The sequence below is a fragment of the Chrysemys picta genome, chromosome 2 (genome assembly GCF_011386835.1).
Source record: "Chrysemys picta bellii isolate R12L10 chromosome 2, ASM1138683v2, whole genome shotgun sequence".
Classification (NCBI taxonomy): Eukaryota; Metazoa; Chordata; order Testudines; family Emydidae; genus Chrysemys; species Chrysemys picta.
The window spans coordinates 12,081,422-12,107,152 of record NC_088792.1 but is presented as its reverse complement, the minus strand read 5'-3'; the positions used below and the strand labels follow the sequence as shown (position 1 = coordinate 12,107,152).

Here is a 25,731-nt window from a genome sequence, read left to right as displayed (position 1 = left end):
TCCTGAAAGGGGTACAGTACTCTGGAAAGGTTGAGAGCTAGTCATGACCCCATTGAATGGGGAGTTCTTGCTGACGTTCTAAACAAAGGGCATTTCCTGCCTGAAATGTTTCCATTGGGGTTTTATTTAAGTTTAATCTTTGCAAAGAAATGAACAGCTGAGCAAAGCCACAAGTCGAAAGTCTCAAGAGTTACGTTATTTCAAAATAACGTTAGTCTCAAAGGTGCCACAGGACCCTCTGTTATTTCAAAATGTACGTCTGGAGAATTAGGTTTTGTACAGGGGTGGATTTGCTGTGCTTTAGAATGCTAACATCCTTCAAGGTTATTTTGGCATGGTGCCCACATTCAACCACTCTGTGACCCTGATCGTGAGCCCTGCTAGAGTTCAGGGGCTACCCAGGCAGCAAAACTGTCTGCTTGGGAATCTGAAAGGGGATCCCCAGTGATGCTGCCGCAGCTTCACTGCTCCAGTACCCGAGCTAGCTAGATGAAAGCTACCGTGGGTATGTTTCCATGAGCTGTAATCATACCTCATCATTGCAGTGCAGACAGACCCCCAGAGGCACTAGCACAGAACGTGCAGACCATGGGGAGGAGGAGCTAAGGGGCTAAGCCATCTTTCTGCATCCCCTGATCCCAGGCTGCCCTGAGGGCTGGAGCAGCCGCTGAGTTAATTTAAACAGCCTTGGTGGCTTGACGACATTACAGCAGCCTCCCTGGACTGCCCTACTGGTGGCAGCACCATCCACGTTCTCCACAGTTCCATGGTCTAACCCCCCACATGTTCCAGGGTGCTTCCTACAACAAGGTTTGCAAGGGCTCGTTCGAAAGCAGCCTGCAGTTGTCTTTACAGTGCCTGTGCTGGAGGAATCTCTCCCCACCCCCTCAGCCCAAATCAGGGGGTTAGTAGTGTTTTACCTGGCATAAAGGACCAGAGTAGGGGTGAGGGTCACAGCAGAATGGGTTTAGCAAGGGCTAGATACTGAATAAGATTAAAAATGAGTTGAATAGATGGCCTGGTGTTTTAGGGCATACATCACAACCTCGAAGAGCCGAGGGGAGTAAGACACATCCCCGGATAGCAGGTCATTGCATAGTCATCGAAGACAGGGATTCAAGAACTTTCCTCTAAAGCAGGTGGTATTGGCTGCTATTGCAGCCAGGGACCACCAAAGATGTACCCTGGAGATGGCATTGAGAATACCTGCCTCATGTCACTCATGCTCACAGACAGATCTGATAATTGGTCTTCTCCAGAAAATGAAAGACTGCATGCGCCAAACTCAAGAAATAGAAGGTACTGCTGGTTGCATAATTCACCTTTTTATCCAGAGTTACTGCTTCAGAAGGCATCCATTAAGTAAATTATGCGTGATTATACAGCAGCTGTTTTCTAGTGTGGAGATAGACAGGCATCTCCCAGGGAGTCATTCAGCTCCAGAAGGTAACCACATCTTACATACACATTAACCCATTGAAAGGGATCAATGACCTGTCGTGCCAGCCGGCTCTGTCATTTTAGGTGCAATTTGTTTTAAACCGAGTGTCAAAAAAATATTCCATCTATTGTGTTCTTGTGACTCGCTTTGAATAGCTTTCTAATGACTTTCCTCTTTAACTTTGTCTGAAGTGTTTTGAAATTACAGTAGTTTGGGCTCCATTTAGGCCAACTGACAAAAGCACAATCAAGTGATGATGCGTGGCCTTTATGGAACAAACAACGTATTCAGTTGTCAGGCCAATGTTGTAGGAAGCAGTAATGGCATAAATCAGCACCAAGAAAACCTGTCTAATCCGAGATCATTCCTGAGCATCCCCACAAGTAGGCTGAGAAATGATCGACAACTGCAGGCCTTGGTTGGACCAATTGCTGCTTGTTAGAAATGGGCATGAAAGCGAATAACATTGTTTCCATTACAAACAAGCTTCCTTTCTGTAATTCCCTCATGCATATTCATCGTTTTGGTGAGTTAGCTTTTTTAAAAATGAGAATCAGAATAGAAGAAATTCAGTATGACATCAATGATCAAATAAACCCAACAGATTAAACTCATCCCTAGTGTAACATCACTGAAGACTATAGAGTTGCACCAGAGATGAATCAGACTCCATTTCGTCTTTATAGTTTGTTGATGTAGATGACTGTTTCCAAAGGGCTCAACTATGTTCATATAGTGTCTCGGTCTCTCTCTTCCCCACTGCCTGATCTAAATACTATTGAAGTAGGTGGAAAGACTTCCATTCAATTCAGTGGGCTTTGACTCAGGTCCTTATAGATTGATCTCTGTATTTCCTAAGGGGAAAGAAAGCTAATGCTATTGTATAACTGTTTTTAAAATCATTTCTTTGTTGCAATGAACATACCAAGGGTATTGTACCAATTCCTGTTACATCAGGACTTTGGCTTTACAAATATAAGGCCTGAGCCTGCAAACTCTTAAGCACATGAGTAACGTTTACTTACTCGAGTAGTCACATTCAGTTTACTCATGTGAATAAAATTCTTAAGTGTTTGCAGGATTGAGCCATAGAATGTCCATTGAAAGGAATATTCTACTTTTATACCAGCATTTCTAGCCATGAATTCTACACTTTGGGGGGAAATCCTCATTGTTTTTTGTCTCTGAACCAGTTCTTCAGTGGGGGCAACACAGACTTCTGAAATCCAGTCATATGCTATGAAGAGCTTTTTTGATTTCCACTTGTGATCTGCAAAATTATTATTATTGCTTTCCATTAATCTTTTTTCTAAAAGAAGTGTTGATCAATGGCTACAAATACGGTACTGGGTCATTTTAATTTCTAGAACTCTTCAATGTACCACCCTGACCAGTGGGATCGGCTATCTTTTGCTACCAGTCTCCACCTGATCCCTTAGCTAGATTGGTCCATGGACATCTCACTGGCTCAGGGGCACCCTCCTTACATCTGTGCATGGGCTAGCTAGACCTTGGGGCCCCAGTGTGCAGAAGTAAACAATGATGGGTATCTGCTACTCCATTTCCACTATTACACCCTCCAGAGTGGGGGGAGAGGGTTGATGTGCGGAAGCCATGGCACCATTCCCCACAGAGCATTGGCCAATGCAGCTAAGCCAGAGCAGGAGGAGAGGTGTCATCATTTGCTTGTGGAGTAAGCCAGCAACAAAACATCAACTCCCTTGAGCAAAGGGAGTTAGTGAGGGGGATTGTGACTCCTTGAGCCACAGTTCCTTCACCAGGATCCTTTTGGGCAGCTCAGCAGTGTACTGCCCCTGACTACGGGCCGTGTCCTTGTGGCACAAGCTAGCCTTACGTTTGTTTATTTGATGCAACTAAGCAATGCTTATGATTTAATTTGTAATGCTTAGGGACCTATGAAGAGCAGGGCTTCCTGTCCTAGGCACTATCGAAACACAGAGGAGTACACAGAACTTATAACTTATCTTTACAAATGAAGGCTCGAAAGCATCATGAACGTGTTCCATGTCTCTAAGGTGCTTTATTAATAATTCCTCTCTCTCATCATGCTTTATGAAGGAAAGTCAATATGACTATCTATTAGATAGGGAAACTGAGGAGTAGAGACTTGACAAAGGTTGCCCAGTATGCTACTAGCAGAACTGGGGAATAGAGTCCATATCACCAGCATCAGGATTCAATACACTATCCACTGAGCCACTTTACCATAGTAGCAACATGTGTCTTATCTTATTTCTTCAAAGTTAAATAGCCAGCATCTATTTTTAAAGCCATCAGTCTACATTTGTTTTTCTTCAACATCACAAGTTCAGGTTTCATACCCCTTTTGCTTGATTGATTTTTAGTTCATTGCATACTAAACAAAAATTTGCCTGCCTTCCTAGAAGCTCAAGGAGTCCCAGTCGCTTGGTTCTCTGGGTTTTGGTTCTAACCATTCATTTGTCTTTCTCGTGCTGCCTGCCTGGCTTCTAGGCTTTGTGATATCCATCAGTGTGTGCCAGCACTGCAGGTGTCACTGGTGTTTTCAGGGAAACTGCAACCAGTCTGTCGGGGAGCAGCAAATATCCTCAAGGCAAAAGAAATAAGATCGGAGAAGGTTGTGGCCCTTGTGTCACATTTTGGGGGTTCAGCCCACAGCAGTGCAGGGGTGTATCACTGCCTGTAGCCCTATGTGCCTCAAATGCTCTGCTGCTGTGGCTCACAGATTGGACACCAACAGCCAGTGGACAAAAACAGTCCCCTGAGCATCTGATTCAGAGCTCCGCAGCCCTGGTTCAGTGTTCTGACCCCAGCAGCCTGCCAACAACACAGGAGCCCCACCAGGGTCTCCAGCAACTGTGGTTACTACTTGAGGGCATTTACCCATTGCAGCTTATGCTGCAATACTTCTGTTAGTCTTAACGGTGCCACAGGACCCTCTGTTGCTTTTTACAGATTCAGACTAACGCGGCTACCCCTCTGATACTTGCAGGGTGACCCCAACACACTCCCCACCCTGGATTTTCCCCAAACCTTCTGCCCTGAAGTGCCCAGCCCTCTCATGGAGCACTCAGAGACTTCATAAGGTTTGTTGCACTGTAGCACAGCACAGACTCACCCCTGCGGCGTCTCCTGCTTGTTGTCCTCGGGAATTAGCGCTTCAACCCAGAAGTGCCCTCTGCAGGCCAGTGAGCCGCTTGCCATTGCCCCTCATGTCCCTCCCAGGACCCCAGTGCCCTTATCTCAGGGTTCTGCCTCCTGCAGTACCCCACCATCTTACTAGGTTTCTCCACCCCTGGGGAACCCCCACCCCCTATCCCCACATGAGCTCAGTCATGACTACTGCCAGTCTCCATTTAGCCCCCACGCCCTGGGGCAGACTGCAGTCTATCAGCTGATCGTCACAGGCAACACAGGGTTTGGACTGGCTGCCTTTACCCGCCCTCCGGCTGCCCCTCTGCAAGCCCAATGCCTAGGTGGGCCTAGAACTAGGCCCTGCAGCCTGGGGAGTTGCTGGCCTAGGGCTTCCCAGCTCCTAAGGCCTTTCCCCAGCCTTGCCTCCCTCTAGGTCCCCTGGGTGAGATCCCCAGCAGCCAGGCCCATCTCCCTCTCAAGTCAGAGAGAGACTGCTGCTTCTTTTGGCTTCCCTGGCTTTCTTATAAGGCCCAGTTGCTTAGTTTGGGGCGTGGCCCCAGCTGTAGCCACTTCCCCCAATCAGCCAGGGTTTCCTTGGCCCCGCCCCAGCCCTGTGCAGGGCTTTTCCAACCCCTTCCAGGCTGGAGCGGGTGTTCACCCCGCTACATGCACCTTTAAAGAGACCAAAGTTACACCTGGGAAACTCATACTTCCGTTACCATGTACATTTTGTGATGCTGTTTGGGAGGCTAGGGAGATAGCATCCCTATGCATGAGTGGCATACAGTGATCTGAGAAGTATCATGCATGCTGGGCTTAATCTATGATTTCCAGAGACCTTCTGGGAAATTCTCAGCCTGGAAACAGGATTAGATGATATAGCCCATCTCAGTATAACTCTCATTTAAACACTGACACCTCTTTTGCAGTGCACCCCAAACATTGTTTAATGTTCTTAAAGTGAAGACTGTGTTCCTTACAAAGGCAGTGTGTCCTAGGGGATAGCACACTGCACTGGGACTCAGACATAAGAACATAAGAACGGCCATACTGGGTCAGACCAAAGGTCCATCCAGCCCAGTATCCTGTCTGCCGACAGTGACCAATGCCAGGTGTCCCAGAGAGAGTGAACCTAACAGGTAATGATCAAGTGATCTCTCTCCTGCCATCCATCTCCACCCTCTCATAGACTCATAGACTTTAAGGTCAGAAGGGACCATTATGATCATCTGGTCTGACCCCCTGCATGCTGCAGGCCACAAAACCGTCCCTACCCCTTCCCTTGACTCTGCTGTTGAAGTCCCCAAATCCTGTGTTTTAGTGACTTCAATTGGCAGAGAACCCTCCTGCTAGCGATCCCTGCCCCATGCTGCGGAGGAAGGCGAAAAACCTCCAGGGCCTCAGCCAATCTACCCTGGAGGAAAATTCCTTCCCGACCCCAAATATGGCGATCAGTAAGACCCTGAGCATGTAGGCAAGAGTCTCCAGCCTGACCCCTGTTAGCCATTATACTAACAGAGGCTAGGGACACCATTCCTTACCCATCCTGGCTAATAGCCATTAATGGACTTAACTTCCATGAATTTATCTAGTTCTCTTTTAAACCCTGTTATAGTCCTAGCCTTCAGAACCTCCTCAGGCAAGGAGTCCCACAGGTTGACTGTGTCTGTGTGAAGAAAAACTTCCTTTTATTTGGTTTAAACCTGCTGCCCATTAAGTTCATTTAGTGGCCCCTAGTTCTTATATTATGGGAACAAGTAAATAACTTTTCCTTATTCACTTTCTCCATACCACTCATGATTTTATATACCTCTATCAAATCACCCCTTAGTTTCCTCTTTTCCAAGCTGAAAAGTCCTACCCTCTTTAATCTCTCCTCATATGGTACCCATTCCAAACCCCTAATCATTTTAGTTGTCCTTCTCTGAACCTTTTCTAATGCCAATATATCTTTTTTGAGATGAGAAGACCACATCTGTACACAGCATTCAAGATGTGGGCGTACCATGGATTTATATAAGGGCAATAAGATAGTCTCCATCTTATTCTCTATCCCTTTTTGTATGATTCCAAACATCTTGTTTGCTTTTTTGATTGCCGCTGGACACTGCGTGGATGTCTTCAGAGAACTATCCACAATGACTCCAAGATCTCTTTTCTGATTAGTTGTAGCTAAATTAGCCCCCATCATATTGTATGTATAGTTGGGGTTATTTTTTCCAATGTGCATTACTTTACATTTATCCACATTAAATTTCATTTGCCATTTTGTTGCCCAGTCACTTAGTTTTGTGAGATCTTTTTGAAGTTCTTCACAGTCTGCTTTGGTCTTAATTATCTTTAGCAGTTTAGTATCATCTGCAAACTTTGCCACCTCACTGTTTACCCCTTTCTCCAGATCATTTATGAATAAGCTGAATAGGATCGGTCCTAGGACTGACCCTTGGGGAACACCACTAGTAACCCCTCTCCATTCTGAACATTTACCATTTATTCCTACCCTTTGTTCCCTGTCTTTTAACCAGTTCTCAGTCCATGAAAGGATCTTCTCTCTTATCCCATGACAACTTAATTTACGTAAGAGCATTTGGTGAGGGACCTTGTCAAAGGCTTTCTGGAAATCTAAGTACACTATGCCCACTGTATCCCCCTTGTCCACATGTTTGTTGACCCCTTCAAAGAACTCTAATAGATTAGTAAGACATGATTTCCCTTTACAGAAACCATGTTGCCAAACAATTTATATTCTTCTATGTGTCTGACAATTTTATTCTTTACTATTGTTTCAACTAATTTGCCCAGTACTGACGTTAGACTTACCAGTCTGTAATTGCCAGGACCACCTCTAGAGCCCTTTTTAAATATCGGCGTTACATTAGCTATCTTCCAGTCATTGGGTACAGAAGCCGATTTAAAGGACAGGTTACAAACCATAGTTAATAGTTCCGCAATTTCACATTTGAGTTCTTTCAGAACTCTTGGGTGAATGCCATCTGGTCCCAGTGACTTGATACTGCTAAGTTTATCAATTAATTCCAAAACCTCTTCTAGTGACACTTCAATCTGTGACAATTCCTCAGATTTGTCACCTACAAAGGATGGCTCAGGTTTGGGAATCTCCCTAACATCCTCAGCCGTGAAGACTGAAGCAAAGAATTCATTTAGTTTCTCCGCAACGACTTTATCGTCCTTAAGTGCTCCTTTTGTATTTCGATCGTCCAGGGGCCCCACTGGTTGTTTAGCGGGCTTCTGCTTCTGATGTACTTAAAAACATTTTGTTATTACCTTTTGAGTTTTTGGCTAGCTGTTCTTCAAACTCCTTTTTGGCTTTTCTTATTACATTTTTACACTTAATTGGGCAGTGTTTATGCTCCTTTCTATTTACCTCACTAGGATTTGACTTCCACTTTTTAAAAGATGCCTTTTTATCTCTCACTGCTTCTTTTACATGGATAAAAGTAAAAGAGACCTGGGTTCTCTGCTCAGCTTTGTCCCTGGTGTGCTGAGCGACCTTGGCAAGTCACCTTTCGGTCACGTAGCACTATGTTAAAACCTACTAGGGAACTTTTAGTTCATACCAGCAGGGTGTACCCGGACCTGTTAGCATACAACCCTGTTTGTCAGCCTGGGATAGAATTGGGGTTGACCATTGATACTCTTATATCCTAGTAATATGTGTGAACAAAGAACAAAGACACTGTGTGTGTTGCTTCTGCCTGGCCAGATGGGTTTGTGAGTACAATGGGAAGAGATAAGGGATAGAGCAGTTAAAGTGTTACAGGGCATGGTGGGAGTGTAACATATATGAGCACACTTTAAGATTGCCTCAATCCCATCTCAAGGCATGGTCAAGCAACCAGGCGGGAGGAGCAAAGAGGGATTGGGGGGAAGGTATAAAACACTAAAAGACCAAAGAAACGCCTGTCCCTGACGGTAGCACAACCTCAATCCTCACCCCTCCTATGGGGTACAAAAGGCATGGGACTGTGGGCATGCTCTGCAGGTATATTTGGGCCTGCTCAGAAGGGGGAAACGGGACATAGGCAAGGCTCTGTGGCATCAGAGCTGGGAACAGGGGAAACAGGCAAGGCTCTGCGGTGTCAGAACTGGGAAGGGAACACTGGGAAACAGACTCTGTCGGTGTGTAAAGCTATGGACATGCTTGCTTGGAACTAACCCCAATAAACATCACATTGCCTGCACTTCGGACTTCTGGTCTTCTGCTTTCTGTCTGCGTGACAACAACCAGGGGAGGGGGTGAAGGGAAAGCCCTCTAACAGGACCAATTAATGCCCAACACGTTAATGTGCTTTAGAAATCACACTCCTGTACTCTGCACTACTGCCCTGCGTATACAAAACCTCTAGTGACTTCCTTTTCTCTCTTCCTTTGCAGCATGTCCTACACTGGACTTCTGTAGAGATATAAAGACAGTGGCTAGTACCAGGAGAGATTTGATCATCACAGCTCAGTTTAGCTGGGATTGCATTTCATTTTGGCTGTAAAACCATCTTGTAGCCATGGGAGAATCGAGGAAAGGAGGAAACGTGGGCTGCACAGCCACAAACGTATTTACCTGGCTGAAAACTAGAAGAAAGAGGTAGATTCAGTGACATGCCCAAGATAACACAAGAGTAAATGGCAATACTAGGAACTGACCCTAGGGCTTCTGAGTCCCCATTCAATGATTTAACCACTAGATGATTCTTCCCCAATGGCTTCAGGCTCCATAAAAGCAGTGTATTAGAAGTGGATAGCAGGAAAAATAAAACCGATGACATTCCTTGCAATAATTAATCTCCATTGTAATCCTGTTGTTTAGCTTTAGGTCTTCTGCACCAGGCAGTGAGTTTACAGTGCATTTATTTCACTTTCCAGGGCTGTTTTCCCCCCAAGAGGAGGATCACAAGATTTACTGGTTTTCCCATGAGTTCAGGATAGACTGGTGTATTTGTAATTGTTCTGCTTTCTGCCTTTCAGGTCGCAGCGACGCATTCAGACTGCATCATCAGAAAGGAGCAGGAGGCCTGCCTGGAGAAAATCAAGAGAGCCAGTGCCCTCAATCCACTGAATGAGTCCTCCCCAGGTGAGTTCCAGTCTGGGATGGATATGTATGTTGAATGAACGCCTTCCAGAGTTTCCCTCTTAGTACATGTGTGATCTGCCATGTGACACACAGAATATTGATGCCAAAGGCTTACTAGAATATGATTTAGCAATTAAAGTTAAATTAGCTAGGATAAACATTATAAGAGCGATTAACTGTCATGCTTCAGGGCAAATGCTGATGACCAGCCAAGGTCAGGAATATGCTTCCTTCCATAGTACAGTATGACACAATGAGGTATATTTATGGGACTGATCCAGAGCCCATAGACTTTTAAATAGGCATTGACCGGGTCAGACTTTATGGGGTTTTACATCTTCATTTGGAGCACCTGACATCAGCCACTGTTGGAAATTGTATATGAGAGCATTGGTGTGTTCTGGAATGGCAGTTCCTATGTTCCTGTCTTCAGACTGAGAAGACTGAGAGGGGACATGATAGCAGTTTTCAGGTGTCATAAGGAGGAGGGAGAAAACTTGTTCACCTTAGCCTCTAAGGATAGAACAAGAAGCAATGGGCTTAATCTGCAGCAAGGGAGGTCTAGGTTGGACATTAGGAAAAAGTTCCTAACTGTCAGGGTGGTTAAACACTGGAATAAATTGCCTAGGGAGGTTGTGGAATCTCCATCTCTGGAGATATTTAAGAGTAGGTTAGATAAATGTCTATCAGGGATGGTCTAGACAGTATTTGGTCCTGCCATGTGGGCAGAGGACTGGACTCGATGACCTCTCGAGGTCCCTTCCAGTCCTAGAATCTATGAATCTATTTCAGTAATAATTTGCACTAGTGGAGCACCTGATCAAAGGACCTCAAAAGTGCTTTACAGACACTAATCATATGCTACCATGATGAGTGCCAGATTGATAGACAGAATCCTCCCACTACCTCAGAGCCACACACAGAAAAATGGAGGCCCAGAGAGATGCAGAGCCTGCAATGCAGAGGTGCTGAGCACCGTCTCCTTCTCATTGACTTCAGTGGGAGCTGTGGACCCTCAGCACCTCTGAAAGTCAGGCCCTACATGACTCCTCTGAACTTGCACAGCAAGTCACCAGCGAAACGTTACTGGAAGCCAGGCATCAATTCTAGGGCTCCGGCCAAACTCCCTGTGGTGGAATTTGGGTTGGAGGGGTGTAAAGGCAGCACAAAAGTGGCCAAACTGGGGGACATGGTGAAATCCTGACTGTGCCGCCTCTGCCTGGCCATGTTTTCCCTGTGTGAAGCAAGGGGGAGGATGCAGGAACCTCTATGTCACCTCTGTGCCACGGGAGCATGCCCTAAAGTGGGGGTGCTCCTCCCATGGTCCGTTCAGATGGCTTTGTGGGCAGAAATCTGCCAGGAGCACCATGTGAAGTGACCACACAGAGGCTTGCAAACTGGCTCACGCAGCAGCGGCCGGACCCTGCTGTCCAGCGCCTCGCGAATGAATCAAATGGTTTGATGGAACCAGGGAGAGCGCACAGGTCAGGCCTTTCCTTTTACCCACAGGCTTCTCTAGTTGTTTCTAGATGAGCCTCTGAATCAGAAATGTGGGCAAGGGGGAGAATCTTTCGCTCCCCTTCAGAGCTATAGCAGCGGCTGATTGTGACTCTTGTTACCTTTTATTAATGATGAGCCAATTGGCTGTTGTTTGGATTCAGGAATTCAGAGAGTTTAGGGGCCATTGGATCAGCTGGTCTCACCTCCTGACCAGCTCAGGCCAGAGAATTTCACCCAGTTGGCCCTGGTTCCTGCATCCTGACTCTCAGATCCTTGAACATACAGACCAGCGTATCAGGCCGTGTCCCCAGGCAGAGTTACAACCGAAGCCAATGCCACAAACTCTGCTTCTCCTGGACCTCTGCGTCTGGCGAATCCATTCCTGACACGGGAGGGAAGCGACCCTTGCCTGCATGGCCTCTCTCTCTGCCCTACAAGCACTGCCTTGGCAACGGGGCCCAGCTCCCCCCTTTCTCCTTCCCTAAGCGTCTTTCACGGAAATCACCACAGGCGAGATTCCCCCAGCTCTTCCTCAGCAGCGCTGGGGAGAATGAGGTCCCTTGTAGTCCCCTGATTGGCCTTGCTCAGTTTGTGACTCCAATTAGGGGGCACGGGATGAGCTGGAGAGACTCACCCAAACTTCCTGAGTGCCAGTGGGAGGAGGAAGGCAGTGAGTGGGAGTGACCACTGGCACCCAGTGTAGAGTAAGCTCCTCCATGAACTGGGGTGTGTGTGTGTGTGTGTGTAACTTACTTTGCCACCTGCCGTCTGCCCCGCTTGGGAGCCAGGGGAGGAATTGTGACTCTAGGGGGCACAATTATGCTAGCCTGGCTCAAGCTGGCGCTCTACCAATAGCAATGTAACCACCTGAGTCCGTACCTGCCTGGACCCCCTGGGTCCCTGGGTGACTAGCCTGAGCCACCACCCCGTGGCCTCGGCTACACTGCTATTTTTAGTGTGCTTGCTCAAGGAGAGCTACCGTGGGTACGTCTACACAAGCTTGGCCTCACACCCTCAGTTCCGCGTGTAGGCCTGACCTTCGGGTACCGCTCCACTGCAAATGACACCAGGATCGTCTTATGCTCGGCATATCTGCGCTCGCTTCAATCGAGCTGGTGTAGGTAACAATAGCACCGAAGGCGTGGTGGCATGGACCCTGGTGGTGGCTAGCAACCTGAGTACATACCCAGAATCCCCAGCGGGCTTGTTCTTGGGTAGCTAGCCCACCATGGTTACCTGTGCCAACTCGATTAATGCTGGGGGGGGGGGCGGTGTTTGCCTACCCTCCCTGCAGACACACCTTCCTTTGCAGTGTCAATGGGCTTATTCCCTGCTCTGCTGCCTGCTAGCCCATACTCGGGGCAGATTATAAAGCCATAATCTAGACCTATCTGATTCATCCAGCCTTGTGTGGTACGTATTTCAGACCAGACTCTGCCACCCTTATTCATATTGAGTATTCCCTTATTCCACAACGATTCCTACTGCAATCAGTAGGGCCATGCGTGGGGTAAAGCAATAGTCAGCATCACCGAACCTGGCCTTTCGTTCACAGTTATCAAGAACCTCATATAAAAGACGGGCCCATTTCAGTTCTCGTTGCTCTGAAGCTCCCTGCTTTGGGATACCTGCCTGCAGGTGAAGGCGGCTGGGGGCATTTGCAGTGCGTTTTCATCTTTGATTGGTTCCTTTCCCTTCCACCCACCTCAGCCAACCTGTTCTTCAGCTGGGAGAATGTGCTGCGCTCTCATTAGTGGGCTAAAAAAGTAAGGCTTATTAAAAGTGACAGCTGCTGGAGAAATGGACTGTTAGCTTGTTTCCTTTGGAAAACCGAGCAGCATAGAAAACACCTATGTGCTTGTCGGAGGCAGATGGGAGAAGGAAGAAATGCGTTCTGACTGGTAAATAAACAGAGAGGGAGGTGAGGGGTAGAAACTTAGGGATAGCCGTTGACTTCCCATCCAAACAAAGCCATGGAACAAAACCTATTTCACGAGTAATCCTCTATCGAAGGAAATCTCTCTTCTGGAGGTCCTTGGGGCAGGGGCTGAGTTAGTGGGCACAGGGGCAGTTTATTTCATTACTCCTTTGTTCTGTGCTTATACAGCACCCGGCGCAGTGGGGTTCTGGTCCATGACTGGGGCTGCCGTGATGCAAATAAATAATGGCAAGTTCTACGGACCTGTTCCTTCCAACCCATCCTCATGCTTTAAATCCTTCCCCCAAATAAATGAATCCTATAGAAGTCAATGGGGGCTCTTTCTGCATGCTCCAGACTGCTCATATTAGCTCAGTCCTCCCTCACTTTGCCGCCCGCTGTGTTTGGCTCCAGCTTCCAGATTTGCAGAGGAGTTGGCTCCCCAGCCAGTCCTTAGGGCTCCCGCAGCGAGCTGCAATATGTGCACAATGCTCACGCTGCAGCTGTAGCCACCGAGCCTTCAGATTAATGCTAACAATATTCTCCCAAGCAGCCAGCCTGCGGACGCGTTCGTGCCTTGGCACAGCAGATTTCCCCCCTCCTCTGGGTTGTGTTTGCTGTCGTTTTGTTCTCTGTCGGGTTGTGTTTTTCTTCCCTCCACTGCTTTGTGGTGTCTGTAAGTGCTTGGGAAACAATGGAGCTTTCATGTTTATTTTACAGCCCCTCCGTGATCGCTGCTTCCTCTGAAGGGTTTTCAGTCTTTCAGGGGCTTTCATAAGAAAGAAAATAAGGGTAAAATACTGACCCCGCCCCCTCATCCCTGCAATCCTGGCCTCCCACGTGCAACGCCTGAATAAAAGGAGATGCATACACAGATTTTGAGCAAGGGCCAGAATCCTCCTTTCGTGAGCCGTGGAGGAAGAGAAAATGTTACAGGGAAAAACAATGTAGGAGAATGAAGGGGAGGAGACAGGAGAGAAGGAAGGGCGGCCATGCACAGCAATGAGAGCAGATGCTCTCCTACACTGATATCTCTCTGATTTTCTGCCATGTTCCAGCCTCAGTCCTAAAGTAGATTAGAGCAGCTTCTAGGCTGCTCTAACCTATGATAGCTGGCAACAGTCTACAGTCCACTGACCACACCCCATCATCCCTGCAGTACACTAGGTGAGAATTGGCAATGCACATCTGCACTCTGGCCAAACCCTCTCCAGCTCCCAGCATTCTCTGTCCCATCCCCATCACCTGGGAGTTAGTGGGGGTGGCGTAGGAGTTGCCTAGATTGTCTGTACAGCAACTGAAATGTTCCCCTTACTAGGGAAATACTCAGCAGGCCAGGTGCAGTTAGTATCTGGCCCCTTTTTGCTGCCAAAGTTGGAACAAATGGGCTAGAGCATATGACAGAGTCTGGCCCATGAGTCTGGCTGCAAGACATTTTAAAATCTAAGGGCCAAATCCTGCATCCTTTACTCACAATGGAAATACTCATGTGAGTACTGGTTCCAGTACAGATCCCTTAGGAGGTGATTTCAATAGGGGTTAACGATGCTCAGCACTTTACTGGTTTGATCCCTTGGTTTAGTAATTACAGTTTCTGAAATACAGTTCCTTGGTCTACCATGTCCATAATGCAGGTCTGTTCTGGGCTCACAGTGCACTGGATTCCATCTTTGTAGGGGAATGCCCAGTCTCCCCAGGCCTGCCATTCCAGGCAGGGGTCTACACTCTGCCTGTAGTACAATAATCATGATACTTGCACTTCTGCAGTGTCCTTCAGACCAAGATCTCAGAGGGTTTTATGACTGTTATAGAGTAATACCTAGCTCTTACAGAGTGTTTTTCATCAGTAGATCTCAAAGCACTTCACAAAGAAAGTCCATATCATTATCCCCATTTTACAACTGGGGAAATTGAGGCACAGGGCAGTAACTTGACCAAGGTCACCCAGCAGGCCCATGGAAGAGCTGAGAGTAAAACCCAGGTCTCCAGTCTAGTGCTTTATCCTCTAGGCCATATTGCCTCCTCACAGCCTCTCAGAGGTGTACGTTGGGGACTGAGTGATCACATCACCTGATCACAAACAACCCTGAGCACAGCAGGTATACAACCGTGCATAGCAACACTCCACAATCGTTTAGCACAGGGACTGACCAGGAATACCCTAGCCAGTTGAAACTGCAGGGTGTATTTTAGTAGCTGTAATATTTGGAGAACACACTAGCACTTATATTCCTTCTTTATCGGAAGTGCCATGGGATCTTTCATGACCACGAAAAAGAGACCCACATAACAGATGCTTAATACACTTCTGGACTGCATCCGGGCACCATAGTGACAGGCACGGTCTAAGAAGCTGAATGGAATAGGAAGTGGTCAGGGCTCTGGTTTTATGTCTCATTGTAAAATCACTCTTTAATTCTGGCTGCCCCAGTAAACTCTTTTAGCATGTGGCATGCTTTCCATCCCACCCCCTCCATCCCAGGGACAGCTGCGCATTTCCAGCCCCATCAAGTATTATAAACAGCTCTTTACTGGGCTATACATTTGCAGCAATCTTCTCCCGCAGGAGAATCATGCAAGCCAGAGCCCTGTTGTCATTTGAACATGAGTGAGAAAAATGAAAGGTGTGGGGCGGGGGAGAGAGAGAATTGATTAGGTTGCGCTTTCCCAAATGCAGTGGGTGAGCAATTTTCACAGATGTGCGCTTTGAAAAGGAGCCCATCTGGATGGGAAGATGGAGCCGGACTGCTGCATTGTGCTGGAGAGAGAGAGAGAGTTTGCTCTAGTTTTTTTTTCCTGAAATGCCTCATCAATCTCCCATTCTTTCAAAGCCTTTGAGTGAGCCATTCTTATTGCCTTCACCAGCCCTGGGGAGAAGTTATTTCATTGTGCATGCACCTCCCTCCTTGTTGCAGCTGTGTATGGGAATAATCATAGAATATCAGGGTTGGAAGGGACCTCAGGAAGTCATCTAGTCCAAACCCCTGCTCAAAGCAGGACCAATCCCCAACTAAATCCCCAAATGGCCCCCTCAAGGATTGAGCTCACAACCCTGGGTTTAGCAGGCGAGTGCTCAAACCACTGAGCTGTCTGTTGTTCTCCTAGTTATTAGCTCTTCAGAAGTGCTTTGGTGGTGTTGGATATCTCTCCGCAGCAGGGCAGAGCATCCACTGACAATCTAATACCAGGTTCAGAAGCCTGGAGCAAGAGACTTGGGGTAAAACTAGGTACTACATGACTCCAGACTTGGCAGATTCACTCTTATTATTCTTACTGGAAGGGGTATAAACTCACATGCTTCAGCAGAAGCCACGGTCTAGACAGTTGGGTTAGGAAGAAACATTCCATATGGATAGGTTATCCCATAATTGCCACCTGGAGTTTTTACTGCACCTTTCTCTGAAGCCTGTGATGCTGACCACTGCTGGAGACAGGACGCTGCGCTAGATGGACCATAGATCTGAGCCAATGTGGCAAATCCTATGTTCCTGCATATTTCACTAACACCTAGTGGCCCCACTCACTGTCAGAGCCCCATTTTGTGATGGACTGTAAGACCACTCCTATGTCAAATCGCCTACAGTCTAAATAGACAAGACATGTAATATTATTATCCCCATTTTACAGCTGAAGGATTGAGGCATAGAAAAATGATGTGACTTGCCCAAGATCACACAGAATGTCTCTGGCAGTGAATGGGACTAAACCCAGATCTCATGAGTCCCATTCCCTAACCACATGATGATCATCACTCTTGATTTCACTAACCCTTTTGTCACTCGTCTTCCATGGCACCTGCGGTGTTGCCATTGTTCTAGCAAGATGCCATTACAAGCAAGTGGAATGTATGGGCATGCTGGTACACTCTGGATACGAGAGGAACATCCTACTTGCATATATTTAGTATGATCAGCTTCCATGCTGATATATTCCACATGGATGCACTAGGTGTGTTCCATAGGAACGTTGGAATTCCCATTCCAGATCAGAGCAGTGGCCCATCTAGTCCAGTAGCCTGTCTCCAACAGTGGCCAGCGCCGGATGCTTCAGAGGAAGATACAATAATCTCCTGAATGGAGAATTACGGAATAACCTTCCCACAGCGGAAGTTTCTTCTTACCCTCATCAGCATAGCAGGTACGTGCTGCTGGCACATTCAGCAGCACTCTAATGGATAACATGGACTTTCTCATTTGATTCCCTCCCTCTCCACCTCTAAAATAAATCTAAGTGTTATTGTCCTTTGGACATTTGCCGAGTTTAATTTAATTGAGCCAGCAGAGGAAACAAAAGAAGTTGTATTTCAGTGGCTAAGAGCCTGAAACCACCATCTAACTTGAAAATACAGGTGTGAAAAAGGCTACTCTGTATTACAGAGTGTATTATACTATGTCATGACCCCAAGGTCTTGAGTTTGGGTCCTGACAGTTCATGGAAGCAGCCACACTCCAACCCTCCACCTGCCACCCTAGGAGCCATGAAGCCCAGCCCCCACTGTGAGGGTCTGCCCCTGAAATCCAATTGGCAGAGTCCCAGAACAGCTGATTGGCCAGCTGGCCCTACTTAAACCAGCCGCAGGAACAGGCTTCAGTCCAAATAACTGCGCTTCACCCTGCACTGGACTATGTGCTTCTGGCTCTGGTTTGACTTCCTGGCATCCCAGCCTGCTTAACTCCTGGCGTCTGACTTGAGGTTCCTGACCTCCAGTGTGTCTCATGGCCCTGACTCTGGTTCCTGACTTGTGGTTCATGATCTCCAGTTTGTCTTCTGCTTCTGACCTCCTGATATCCTGACCCGCTACCTCTTGACTCCTGTCTTGTCACTGCAGACTCTGGCTCTGACTCCTAGGTCTGTCTGCCTACACCCTGGCTGTGACCTAACAACACTTACGTAGTGCTTTCAAACATAGAGGAAGCCCTATACTCTCTTGGGGGGTAGGTTATTATTAACCAACAGAACTGTTAACCAAGTCCCTAGTGCAGAATCTCTTACTGCAGGTGGCGGTGCATGAGCCAGAAAGACTTAAATTCCTGATTGCAATTGCCATCATCATGGCAAGTCCCAAAGGGACATAGACTTCTTGCAGAATCAGAACCACCCACATCGATCTCAAGCAAGGCCCTGAAGATGGTCTGGCTGGATATTCAGTTTATGTTCATTGCTGGCAATCTTCTCACACCACTGAAGCTTTTGGTGACCCTATGATTGCCGTCCATGTGATCCCCAGCCCTGGAGTGCGTTCCTTGGTAAACGTGCTTTGTAATTCATTTGCCCTCCATCCTAATAATAATTGGCAGCAAATACAAGCCCGGGCCAACCTTAGACTTTACTTGTAAATCGAACCCCTTGGATGAAGAGTCCTGTGCCAGTAAGCTCTTTGGGAGGGGGACTGTCTTTTTTTCTGGGTTCATACTGCCCCTACTTCAATGGAGTCCTAGCCCATGAGGGGAGGCTCCTAGGTGCTACTGCAATACAAGTGATTAATAATAATGTGTGAAAGCCACAATGTTATTTTACAGCGTCTCTTTTGAGACGATTTCTGCACCCTGGTAATGAATAACAGAGGCATTTTGGGGTGGTTTTTAGCAAGGAAGGTGCACAATTACTTCAAGCCAAAATGTATTGTGACAGACCCAGACCAGTGGGGTACAGGAGTCTGGTCGAGGGCAAATATACTGGTCACTGGATGAGTAGTTTTCTGTTCCCTGAGTGACCAGAGCAGGGGCTGCACTAGAGTAATCAGGAACTTGCTAGAACCAGTTAAGGCAGGCAGGCTAATTAGGACACCTGGAGCCAATTAAGAAGAAGCTGCTAGAATCAATTAAGGCAGGCTAATCAGGGCACCTGGGTTTTAAAAGGAGCTCACTTCAGTTTGTGCTGAGAGTGTGAGGAGCTGGGAGTAAGAGGCACAAGGAGCTGAGAGTGAGCTGCTGGAGGACTGAGGAGCACAAGCGTTCTCAGACACCAGGAGGAAGGTCCTGTGGTGAGAATAAGGAAGATGTTTGGAGGAGGCTATGGGGAAGTAGCTTAGGGAGTTGTAGCTGTCATGCAGCTGTTACAGGAGGCACCATAGACAGCTGCAGTCCACAGGGCCTTGGGCTGGAACCCGGAGTAGAGGGCGGGCCCGGGTTCCCCCCAAACCTCCCAATTGACCTGGACCGTGGGTTCTTCCAGAGGGGAAGGTCTCCGGGCTGTTCCCCAACCCACATGGTGAATCTCTGAGGCAAGAAAATTTGCTAATAAGCGCAGGACCCACCAAGATAGAGAAGGAACTTTGTCACACTATTATTAGCTAGTTTTTTTGTTAGGATTACACAAGGGCAAGGAGAGGACAGTGCATTAGTGCAGATGTTATTTATTATCTCTGATTGCATGAGCATGTAAAAGCAAAAGGGCTAAGGAAACGGGAGACACCGATGTATATGTTAATGATTCATGAGGACAAGACAAACGTTGACCTTTTCAGTAATACCTTGGGTGCTTTCTTTTGTTCTGCATGCACAGTGTACTAAGTGTAATGGAATTGTGTAGCTACAGGAAGACAGATACTGAGAGAGTCTTAGCGGTCAGTGAGGAGCTCTATTGCAATGGTTTTGGTTTCTCAACATGTTCCTATATAGGGTCAGATTCCCTACTCTGGCTGCAGATTTCCAGCTGAGAATTCTCCATGTAAAGACACTCCCTGTTGATTGTAACTGTGCTATATATCTGTCCCTTTTCCCCATTACATAGGGAGTGTGTTGGGGGTAGGAGTGGCCGGGGAGGACGCATGGGCTCCATATCAGAGGGGTAGCCGTGTTAGTCTGAATCTGTAAAAAGCAACAGAGGGTCCTGTGGCACCTTTAAGACTAACAGAAGTATTCCAGTCTTAAAGGTGCCACAGGACCCTCTGTTGCTTTTTATGGGCTCCATAGGGATCCTACATCGGTATTGAAACTTAGCTCCATCACTATATAGTTCTAGGTAGGCTCAGGGCTAGCATCTGCCCTGAGGATGAAGGAACGGTAACCAGCGGCCTGGGCTGGAGTTCTGGTTCAGGAGAGAAGTTGATTAATCAAGTTCAGAGTGAGCAGAGAATGGTGTGAAATAGTGAGCTGAACCGCTGCCTGGAACCCAGAATCTAAGTAATTGGTTTTACCATCATGAGTTTGGGATGGGTGGCAAAGCGAAGTATAGTATGTGAGTTATCCTAACTTTATTGGCTGGATCACACAGCACAACGCAACCATTGCCTCAGTTGGTGTAAATGGGCGTAGCTCTGTTGAAGTCAATAACTCTACTCTGATTTACCCCAGCTTCGGATCTGGCCCGTGTATTCTATATATGCCACATGTTACAGAAAAAAGTATTTTAGGAGAGAACTGTTTTTGCATTCCTCCAGCTCCAAAGCCAGGGGAGGAAGGATACAAAAGTAACCCCAATATTTTATAAGTTATTTTAAAACATTTATAGAGGTATTTTCTGTAACATTACTGGCAAATACAGAGACCTTTCTTCAACCATCTGTTCAAAGATCCACGATTAGTATTATCACACCCTAAAAGACAGACCAGTGAAATTTTAAACCCCTGTTCTTAACTGATCCAACGTTGGAAGGAAATAAGAAAACATGTATGTGATATCTGCTTTTCAGTGTAAATCTGGCAGCTGTTAATTGCTTCTGTTTGGAATACTAGAAGTCGTGCTAGTGAAGATAGATTTGTGGGATGAGTTCATGATTGCAGGATCAAGCCTGAAGCTGTTCAGTGTGCGTGCGGAGATTCTCTTGTCTGCACCAGGGACGCTGTACAGGAAGGATCACGTCCTAAAATTGTGCAAAAAAGCAATTTGTTACTTGCTGAAAACATCCTAGTTCATCATTCTGAACCATTCTGCATTTGCATAAATAAAGCTCTTTATCCATTGGTGTTATCAGTGGATTAATGGCATGTGTTTGTGTGGGTATATATATAACCTGTATGTTCTTGATAAAACAGCTGCAATTACTAGTCGCTATCTTGTCCATTTAAAGGGAGACATGGGTTTACATTCATTCTGCTCTTTTATTTCAATACCAGGTGGCAGGGCCTCCTCTCAGTTGGCAGCGATATAAGGCCCCAGTTCAGCAACATAGTGAATCATGGGGTTAGCTTTAAGCAGGTGTGTAAGTCCCATTGATTTCCATGGAACTTAAGCATGTTTTTAAACTTCCAGTGAGGTCAATGAGATTTAAGCACATTCTTGAATTTAACCACGTGATTAGGGACTTTCCTGAATCGAGCCCAAAGATCCTGCCTCTCTATACATCAAGAGAAGGGTATTACTTCTGCAAGATTTGTAGGATGCCGTTCGTTGGGATTCAATAACTGTTTTAATTGGCATGCCATCTCTGTCAATTCATTATTAGACCTCAAAAGAAATGTTTTCATCAGTGGAAAGTGCCTTGCTTGTCCGTACTTCTTTTGGAGAACCTGGGGATAAAACCTCATTATTCAAATCTCAATTTTTGTCTGAAGAATAACTCAGGACAATACAAGCAAAGTGGGTATGGCCCTATTTTGGAAGTTGAACTTAAATAATACAAAGATCTTGTGCTTTGAGCAGGGGGTTGGACTAGATGACAGACTATGGGTCAACAGTGTGCCCTTGTTGCCAAGAAGGCTAACGGCATTTTGGGCTGTATAAGTAGGGGCATTGCCAGCAGATCAAGGGACGTGATCATTCCCCTCTATTCAACATTGGTGAGGCCTCATCTGGAGTACTGCGTCCAGTTTTGGGCCCCACACTACAAGAAGGATGTGGAAAAATTGGAAAGAGTCCAGCGGAGGGCAACAAAAAAGATTAAGGGGCTGGAGCACATGACTTATGAGGAGAGGCTGGGATTGTTTAGTATGCAGAAGAATGAGGGGGGATTTGATAGCTGCTTTCAACTACCTGAAAGGGGGTTCCAAAGAGGATGGATCTAGACTGTTCTCAGTGGTACCTGATGACAGAACAAGGAGTAATGGTCTCAAGTTGCAGTGGGAGAGGTTTAGGTTGGATATTAGAAAAATCTTTTTCAGTAGGAGGGTGGTGAAGCACTGGAATGGGTTACCTAGGGAGGTGGTGGAATCTCCTTCCTTAGAGGTTTTTAAGGTCAGGCTTGACAAAGCCCTGGCTGGGATGATTTAGTTGGGAATTGGTCCTACTTTGAGCAGGGGGTTGGACTAGATGACCTCCTGAGGACCCTTCCAACCCTGACATTCTATGTGCTGGCTCTCTGCACAGGGTTGCATTTCCCCCAAGGTGAACACAGATAATGAAAGGGCAAACATGCTACATCACCAAATGCACCTTGTCCATTTATTAGGATCATTACCGTTAATTTTTCATTATGTACGATGATGACAATATAGTAGTAAACATTCAGGAACATCTTTTTTTTAGAAATGACACAACTTTGCTAGTTATTATTCATTTGTATTACCGTAGAGCCTAGAGGTCCCAGTAATGGACCAGGGCCCCATTGCTCTAGGTGCTGTACACACAACGAATGGACTGCCTCTGCCCTGAGCAATTTACACAATCGAAGGTTGAATTTACACTACAGTTTTGCCATTGGCAAAACCCTCCTAGTGTAAAGGCAGCATGTTCCCACCAAAAAAATGCTTTTGCTAAGATTGTTTATACCAGTTCAGCGAGCTATCAGCAAAAGGACTTCTATACCAATGTAACTTCAGCTACACCAGGGCTTTTGCCAGTATAGAGTTGTTTGGGGAGGGGATGTTTTGGGGGACAGGGGGAATCACACTGTTAACAGACATTGCTAAAACAGCAAAAACTTCTAGTGTGGACCTGGCCTAAGTATAAGGGCTTGTCTACACTACCCACTGAATTGGTGGGCAGTGATCGATCCAGCGGGGATTGATTTATCGCGTCTATACTAGACATGATAAATCGACCACTGAGCGCTCTCCCATCGACTCCGGCACTCCACCAGAATGAGAAGCGCAAGCAGAGTCAATGGGAGAGCGTCAGCTGTTGACTTACCGCAGCGTCTTCACTGCAGTAAGTAGATCCAGCTATGCTAGTCACGTAGCTGAAGTTGAGTATCTTAGATCAACCCCGCGTGGTAGTGTAGACAAGTCCTCAGATGAGACGTGGCTACAGAAGATGGGGAAGCACGAGGAAGCAATGAAATGATACCAGTCAGCGTAGTCAACAGTGGTCACAGCATCAGCTGCCTAAGCACTGTCAGGTATGCTGTAGACATCACGGCAGAGGAGAGTTAAAGTTGATACAGCCCTTGCCATGGTATCTTTGCTGATAACAAAGCAGAGGCTGATAATTTTTGCATACAAATTATAAACCATGTGGAATAGTGAGATTCTAGTGTAGTCACTTCTCCAGCTGAGTGGTCTGACACTGGTGTAACTCACTGGTTTAGAGTAGAGTATGTGACCTCGAAGTATGATTTGTATTACCATAGAGCCTGGGGGTCCCAGTGATGGACCAGGAGCCCACTGAGGTAGGCACTGTGCAAACACAGAACAGAAAGGCCATCCCTGCCCCAAAGAGCTTCCAATCTCAGTAATAAACAAGAGACCGTAGAAGCATAGAGACAGATGGATGGGGGAAGAGAAGGAAACAGAGACAGTACTGATCAGGATGATAGGCAGTCATCTGGGTACACCAGCCATCTGACTGTTGTCAAGATGTTTTTTGTAGGCATCCCAGCAAAGGATTGTTTTAAGGAGGGGTTTGAAGATGGGCAATGAGTGGTTTTGTGGAGGTTTACGCAGAGGGCCTCTTGAGCACGAGGGGCAGCATAGGAGAAAGCTCAAAGCTGCTTGTTGGAAAATTTTACAAGTGAGTGATGGAGGCTTGTGTCCTGGGCCAATCAGAGGTGGAAGCCAACATTTTGATAAGGAATGTCACTATGATAGTGGAGGTAGGGAAAGGCTGTGAAGGGCCTTGAAAGGGAAGACAAATAAGATTCCTTGAGGTTTGTTTGTTCCCCCCCCCCCCCCAAATGTGGGCCTAGTTTTCATAACACCAGACTCTCACAGCACACTCAGATGTCTATGATTGTGTGCCTGTGTTGTGTGAATCATTACAGTGACAGCACATCCAGGAGCAGTTTGACACCACTCTTCATTTGTCTGAGCAAATCCCGGATTTGGGCAACAGCTGTGCATGAGAATTAAACATGCAGTGGTGGCCCTTTCCCATTTGGTGTTGTGAGAATCAGGCTCATTGGGTTGATAATTTCACTCTTGTCGACGTTATTATTTTATCTCGTGTTTAGGCCGGCTGTGCCTAAAACTGCCTTATTTTATACTTTTGTTTCTTGTTTGGAGCTGCAGCCATTGCTTCTTAATATAACTCCCTTAAAATGTTAAGCCAAAATCTTCATTCTATTCAATTGCATAAGCAGTAATAATATATGTAGTTGACTGCATGTAATAATTTGGATTCAAGGCAAACTTTGCATATTTTTTCTTCAGCAAAATTGACTTATCAAAGCAAGAACTATATTGAGTTTTCTTTTCTTTTTTTTTTTTTACTTTCTGCCTTCTTGTTTCTCTCTCTCCTTCATTGGAGTGTTAAGCCATCATTTTCCTGCTGGAAATAACTAAGGGTCAAATTGTGGTCTGGCCTATTTGGTTGTACAGGATCCTGAAAGGGAGAGAACATCGCCATGGCTCTGCGGAGGATGGGAAGGGTAGGGGAGCAGGGACTGCATGCCTAGTACTCATGCTCCGTCCCCCCCTCCCAACTCCAGCGGGAAGGCAGAGGAGGGTGGGGAGCCGGCGGGTCCTTGGCTCTGTCCACAGATTGCTAGCTAGCACAGCTGAGCCAACGCGGGGTGGAAATGGGCTTCTCTTTAATGCTGTACCGTTGTGCCTCGATGCCATGATTGACTTTTGGTTTGATGGCTGATAAATAGTTTGGTACTTTAGATATTTAACAGTGGTTCAAGGCAGTTACCTGCATCGTGCATTGTAATGAAAATTTGTGGCTGAGGGGCAAACTGAAAGCACAGCAGCTTTGCTTCTGAGGCAGGTATTTGGGAGGCCCAGGCAACATGTAAGAGTTCAAGCAAATTCTCCACCTTTTAGTTTATTCCAGCCGATACGGCCTCCATAATTATAGCTCACTTGGCTCCCCCTCCCCAACGTCTGTAACAAATCACAGACTTGAAATGTTTTATAGCATTTAAACGTATACAAACAGTTTATGAAAAAGGTTCTGGAAAAGAGAAACGGGCTTCTATGAGGGCTTTGCCGTCAGCACCATGAACAGCACCAGACATTTTCATGCTTGATTTCACTCTTTAGCCATGCGGAAGACCCATTAATTCAGCAGGAAGCGTGTGTGTGTGTGTGTGTGTGTGTAAGAATCACTGGATCTGGCCCTATTGTTACAAGAGGTTGCACTGTTCAAGATCAGACCGTTGAACCGTGGAAGACTGTCACCTTGAGGTGCTCTGCCAGTTCCAATCTATCTGCTGACATTCTCCTGTCTTGTTGGCTATATGCATGGCTTGCTTTTTAGAGGTGCTGAATTCCCCCAGCTCCAATTTAGTGAACAGCAGCTGCTCAGCACCTTTGAAAATCAAGCTAAGCATCTGTTGCGTACGTGGTCATTAGACTTGCAGGAGTAGGTTGTTTAGCTTCTTTTTCAGAAGAG

General features: G+C 46.5%; 1 protein-coding gene across 17 annotated transcripts in view; it reads left to right on the top strand.

The window, feature by feature from the left end:
• ADCYAP1R1 (ADCYAP receptor type I) overlaps nucleotides 1–25,731 on the top strand; it is a 178,836-nt gene that overhangs the window by 60,672 nt on the left and 92,433 nt on the right. For all 17 annotated transcript variants that reach the window (XM_005286324.5, XM_065582655.1, XM_008170768.4 and 14 more), the window contains exon 3: nucleotides 9,557–9,662. In XM_005286324.5, the coding sequence (XP_005286381.1) occupies nucleotides 9,557–9,662 (106 nt within the window). The remainder of the gene's footprint in view (nucleotides 1–9,556; nucleotides 9,663–25,731) is intronic.